We start from the raw sequence: 6,361 nt of genomic DNA on the forward strand, positions 1-6,361 counted from the left end.
CGTTTGTAACATCCTTAAATATTCGTCTTAGACCCCATAAAATATATATATTCATAATCAGCATAAAATTCTAAGTCGATTTAACGATGTCCGTCTGTCCGTCTGTCTGTCTGTCTGTCTGTCTGTCCGTCTGTCTGTTGAAATCACGATACAGCCCACATTATTTGACGTAGAGCGAAAATTTAGCAGAGCTATTTGCATTGTATGTAGGATGGTTGGTATTGAAAATGAGATATATCGGTCCACGTTCTGGTATAGTCCCCATATAACAGTACCTCCCGATATTCGGTAATTTGATAATTTTTGCAACCTTTTTCACGGATTTGTCTGAAAATTGGTATTTGTTGGTCATAATGGGTTCCAGCTCCGGTGGCGAAACATTGCCTGTATGGGTCCATGATTTGGTATAGCCCCCATATAACAGTACCTCCCGATATTCGGTATTTTGATTGTTTTTGCCACATTTTTTAACTGATTTGTCTAAAAATTGGTATTTGTGGGTCATAATGGGTCCTAGTTCGTGTAGCGAAACATTGTAATTATAGGTCCACGTTTCGGTATAGCCCCCATATAACGGTATCTCCCGATATTCGGTAATTTGATGATTTTTGCCACATATTTTCACGGATTTATCTGAAAATTGGTATTTGTTGGTCATATCGGCCCCCATATAACGGTACATCCCGATATTCGGTATTTTGATGGTTTTTGCCACATTTTTTCACTGATTTGTCTAAAAATTGGTATTTGTGGGTCATAATGGGTCCTAGTTTGTGTAGCGAAATATTGTAATTATAGGTCCACGTTTTGGTGTAGCCCCCAAAAAACGGTACCTCCCGATATTCGGCATTTTAATGGTTTTTGCCACATTTCTTCTAATGTTTCTTTTACCCTAAGGTGGAGGGTATTAAAAGTTTGGCCCGGCCGAACTTAATGTTTTTTATTTGTTTTTTATACCCTACAACACTTTGTGTTGGGGGTATTATAAGTTTGATTGGGCCAAAAATTATGTAACACCTCGAAATATTGATTTCCCACATAGGAAAGTATATATGGATCTTCCTGTCTCGGCGAGCTGAGTCGATCTAGCTATGTATGTCCGTCCGTCCGTCTGTCCGTCTGTCCATGTTAATTTGTAATCACCCTACAGGTCGCAATTATGGCCCGATCTTCACGAAATTTAGAATGGAGGTGGGGATAAGGTCAGAATAGAACCCTATTTCTTTTGGAGATGATCACACAGTATTAAGGGGTCGAAATGGACCAAAAACTGAAAAATTTCATGATTTTGCAGTTGCCCTACAGGTCGCAATTATGGACCAATCGACGCGGAAATTAGCACGGGGCTAAATCTTCGGGCTGGGCAGAAGCCTTCCGATTTTGATGGTCATCGGGTAATATTTAGTGGGTGAAAAAGACTATAATATTCGTGATAAATAAAAGTCAAATTTCCATTATACCGCGAATATTTTTAGTCCCGGCGAAATCAGAAATAGACGAACAGGTCAATTCTGACCGTTACGTAGATGCCGTTAATAATATATCGGATATGTATAGCGAAATATATACAATGTGTATATACAAAGGAAAGGAATGTTAGATGGAATTCTTATATCTCAAGAATGGCTGGACCGATTTTGACAAATTTTGTCAATTCAGAATGCCCTCTTGACATAAAAGTATAAAATCTAAAAAAATCGCATAAAAATAAGTCAAATAGGGTCTTAATATAGATTTTTTAGTATTTTGTGACATTTTTTATTTTTTCATTTTTTTTATCGCATGCGATTTTTTCAATTTGACTTATAATATTAAGGTGTACATTTTGTAATATTTTTCCACCTTACAACACAGGTTTGGGATATAATATACAGATTGCAATTATCGTCCGATCCTCATAAGGGCTAGGCCTATTGTTTTCAAAGATGTCCGCAATATATTTAGGGGTTGAAATGGACCAACAACTAAAAATTTTCCTGATTTTGCAGCCGTTATAAAGGTCATAAAGAGAGTTTAGGACATCGTGTACAATGGACCACTACTTTTGTCTGAAAAATACCAATACTTACAGGCGATAGCCGAAATACACAAAATGCGAACTTCTGCTTTTTTTTGCTGATTTCTTTGACGAATATAGCCAAATATCGTAGACAAGAAGATCGTATAGAAGAGTCTAAATTTGGAGATACAGAGGAGCCTCTTGCTTTTGGAGATTATCGCAAAATACGACGGAGTGCGTAAATATTGGGCAAATGTCCCTGATCAAAATGCTAAGGGTAATATCTGGGCAGTGCTTCGTCACATAATTTCAAAAGCGAAATCTTCCAAAATGGATTTGGACATAAGGGGGCTTCTAACATATTGTAGTGTTGTAGGGTATCACATGGTCGGCCCCGCATGACTATAGCCTTTGCTTACTTGTTTTTTTTTAATTTTATTGAATGAAAGCAAATAATGTCGAAATAGCATCAAATTGTAGACTAAGTCTAGATTTTTTTCGAATTGGTCACCTTTGGCGCGAATTATGGCCTTCAAACGGCCAATGAAACCGTCACACGCTGCCCGAAAGTTGCTCTGCAGTATTTTGGCCCATTCCCGGCGAAGCGCTTGCTTGAGGTAATCGACATTGTGGTGATCGCCATTGTGCGCTGGAGATGTAACCATTCTTGGATGGCGCGTGCTGAGCGTAATGGCACTGAGTCCTGTTGAAATATCCCAAGGCTTTACTACACCTTCCAATTATTTTCGCGATAATATTCGGCATTTATTCTGATGCCATGGCCGGCGTTTGAGTTCTGGTGGCCAACCGAAGGTGCGCATTTTCAGCTGACTTCTTTGACAAGTAAACACGATAATTTTGATTGTTTACAAACTGCTGGACAACGAATGTTATCTCATCGGAGAAAACCAGAAAGGAGTAAGTTCTTGCACTTTTTGGAATTTCAATGGGTTTACCACGAGCTCGTTTTTCAATATTTGCCGAATGGAATATTGCGATGAGTTCAGCTCACGAGCCATTTTTCGGTGATGCTGATGATGCTGTTTTCTTCCCTCCACTTCCCTGACGCCAGGCTACGCTACCAGTATTATGGTAACGAGCGATGGTAAGAGACAAAGAATTTATGTCGATTTTGTATGTCTGCCTGTTAAAATCACGATACCGTGCACATAATTTGCAAATTGAAAGTGAGATATATCGGTCCACGTTTTTGTGTAGCCCCCATATAATGATGATGATTTTAGCAAAATTTTACATCGGAATTGTCCCAAATTGATGTTCAGTTTTTTTGTTTTTTAACGGATTCTATCTCTGGTGGCAGAACATTTTATGCATGGGTCCCGTTGTACCACGTTCGTTATTTTTCAGATTTTTACCATTTTATACATTTTTAGCAATAGCAAATGAAATATCATTTAAGTAGGGATTTCATCTTCGAATCTCTGAATATTTTACCATTGTTTAAAATCATTGTTAATAAATTACATTAAAAATCACCATTTAAAATAATAAAATTAATCGTTTATATTTTCAACAATATTAACAGTTATAACAATCAACAACATTTTTTTTTTAATAATATCAGTCCGTTTGAATCCAGTCCCTAGGGACTAATCGAAATCGTACTTAGGCACGGAAAATTGATGCGGGCAAGTAAGAAGCACCAGGAGCAGTAGCGGCACCAGCTGGGGCACGAACTTCGGGTTGAGAGGCAAAGTTAAGGACGGGGGCAACACCACCGTTGAAGTTTTGGGATTTGCCGCCCAAAGAGTCATATTGACCTTGAATGGCACGTTGGGCATTGGCAGCATCTTCAGGTGTGCGGTATTTGACAAAGTGAACTTCGGGTTTGTTGTTGTTGCCGGTGTTGATGTTGTTGAGTTTGTTGGCCAAGTCGCTGAGATCGGCTTGCTTGTTGAGGACATAGATGGCGGTTTCTTGTTGGGCAGCTTGTTTGGCCAAAGCCAAGGCGGCATCTTCCAAACCATTGTTTTCGGGGCCCTTGATGAAGATGACACGGAGACCTTGCTTAACTGAATTGGCCAATTGGTTGGAGGCGGAGGGATCATTGAAATCATTATCGTTGGCGGTGAAAGTGTAGAATTCCTTTTCAAGTTCACCCTGTGGGCCTACGGAAGCAGCGTCATTGCCAGCTACGGGGAAATCACCCAAAGGGGTAGCGGCAGGAGCAACTCCGCCAAAACCGCCAGGACCTCCGACTCCGCCAAGACCACTGCCACCTCCAACTCCGCCAAGACCACTACCACCTCCAACTCCGCCAAGACCGCTACCTCCTCCAACACCACCGCTAGGTTGGTAGTTATATTGAGCGCAGGCAGCAGCCACTAAGCACAGGACCTTAAAATATAATCCAGAATTGTTGATTTAGAAAACATATTTTGTCACACTTTTTCTCAATAGGTCCTTACAATGAATGCACGCATCTTGTTCGCAAATTTTTTAGTACTCAATGAGACACTGTGTTGAATTGGTTTGATGTTCTCAGAAACATGCCCAGCAATTTATAGTTACTTTGTGGCATTAACTCCATTTCCGATAGCCTCAGCGGCGTCTCTGAAGGAAATTTGCAAAATTATCTGACAAATAATTTAAACTAATCAGACTTCAAGTTCACCAGAGCAATAACTTAGAATGTTTGAATTCCCTTTTTGAACTTTGCCGCCACCGAAGTCACTTTTGTGACATCAAATTCTTCTCGATTTGACCTAACATATTTCTTTTATTTATTTGTTTTTGCTTCCAATACACTTTGTACGAAAGCGAAGCCCCTTTCCTTGTTGTTGTAAATTTGCCTTCAAATAATTTTAAAAACTTTTGTTCGACTAAACGAATGAATGAATATTTTAATAAATTTCATTTAATAATGAATTTTCAGATTTGTCTACACTACTGAATTCGCCAGTAATAAAAACAAAAAACACATCGAATACTAATTTAGTTTATGTTCTTCATCAAATTTGTTTTTATTGTTCTCCATGATGGGCGTTAAAGGCTTTGTATGAAATGATTTCTTCACTTCCGGTACTTAAGCGACACATATTAATGGGAAATTTAATCTTTGTATAAAATGTGTTCTATTCGCATAACAATTTGAGTCACTGATATTATTAGGAAATAAAATGATAATGAGAAGGAAGTGTTTTCAAAAGCAGAGCTCTATGTGTTTTTGAATAGAAATCGCCAATACCGGAAAGTATTGCAAAGCAGTTTATTTTATTGTTTCGGAGATATAACCAAGTCAAAATATTTCAACTGAATCTAGTGGTTCTCTACGCTTAGCAAAATTTTCACTATTGCCAATGTGAAGTAAAAAAAAAAACTTAAATTGCATATAAAATGATCCTTAAACCCTTAAAAACATTTTAATTGAAAGGAGTTACTTGAATATCTATCCTAGTTCTTATCCTTCGCTATTTTATAGGAGGTATATTTAGTTTTTTGTACTTAATTGCAATTAAGTCATAATGAACCACGATTTCATGTAACTCCATATAATATTACATCCCTATATTTGATATTTTTATGGTTTTCGTAATATTTATACCCGACAACACTATGTGTTGGGGGTATTATAAGTTTGATTGGACCAAAAATTATGTAACACCTCGAAATATTGGTTTCCCACATAGAAAGTATATATGGATCTCGCCGAGCTGAGTCGATCTAGCTATGTATGTCCGTCTGTCCATGTTCATTTGTAATCACTCTACAGGTCGCAATTATGGCCCGATCTTCACGAAATTTAGAATGGAGGTGGGGGTAGGGCCAGAATAGAACCCTATTGCTTTTGGAGATTATTGCATAATATTTGGGGGTTGAAATGGAACAAAAACAGAAAAATTTTATGATTTTGCAGCTGCTCTACAATTATAGACCAATCGAAGCGGAAGTAAGCATGGTGCTTGAGCTCAGGGCTGGGCAGAAGCCTTCCAATTTTGATGATCAGGATAACATTTAGTGGGTGAAATAGACCATAACATTTTTGTTATATAAATTTCAAATTTTCTATTAATCCGCGAATATTTTTAATCCCGGCGAAATCACAAATAGACGAACAGATCAATTCTGACCGTTACTTAGATGCCGATAGTAAATATATCGGATATATATAGCGAAATATGTGCAATGTATATACAGAAAGTAGGGGATGTTAGCTAGAATGCTTATATCTCAAGATTGGCTAAACCGATATCGACAAATTTTGTCAATTCAGAATGCCCTCTTAACATAAAAGTATAAAATCTTAAAAAATCGCATAAAAAGATGCCTATAATGATGTCAATATAGATTTTGTAGTATTTTTTCATATTTTTTATCGCATGCGATTTTTTCAATTTGACT

At 37.7% G+C, this 6,361-nt stretch overlaps 1 protein-coding gene across 1 annotated transcript; it reads right to left on the reverse strand.

Annotated features, from left to right (window-relative positions):
* Positions 1-3,594: 3,594 nt before the first annotated feature.
* LOC101898161 (harpin HrpN-like) lies at positions 3,595-4,443 on the reverse strand. Its single transcript, XM_011296398.3, has 2 exons — positions 4,429-4,443; positions 3,595-4,357 (listed from the first exon to the last, which is right to left on the reverse strand). The coding sequence occupies exons 1-2, from the start codon at positions 4,441-4,443 to the stop codon at positions 3,626-3,628; spliced, it is 747 nt and encodes a 248-aa protein (XP_011294700.1). The 3' UTR covers positions 3,595-3,625.
* Between the last annotated feature and the right edge of the window lie 1,918 nt (positions 4,444-6,361).

This window comes from Musca domestica, unplaced genomic scaffold (genome assembly GCF_030504385.1).
Source record: "Musca domestica strain aabys unplaced genomic scaffold, Musca_domestica.polishedcontigs.V.1.1 56, whole genome shotgun sequence".
NCBI lineage: Eukaryota > Metazoa > Arthropoda > Insecta > Diptera > Muscidae > Musca > Musca domestica.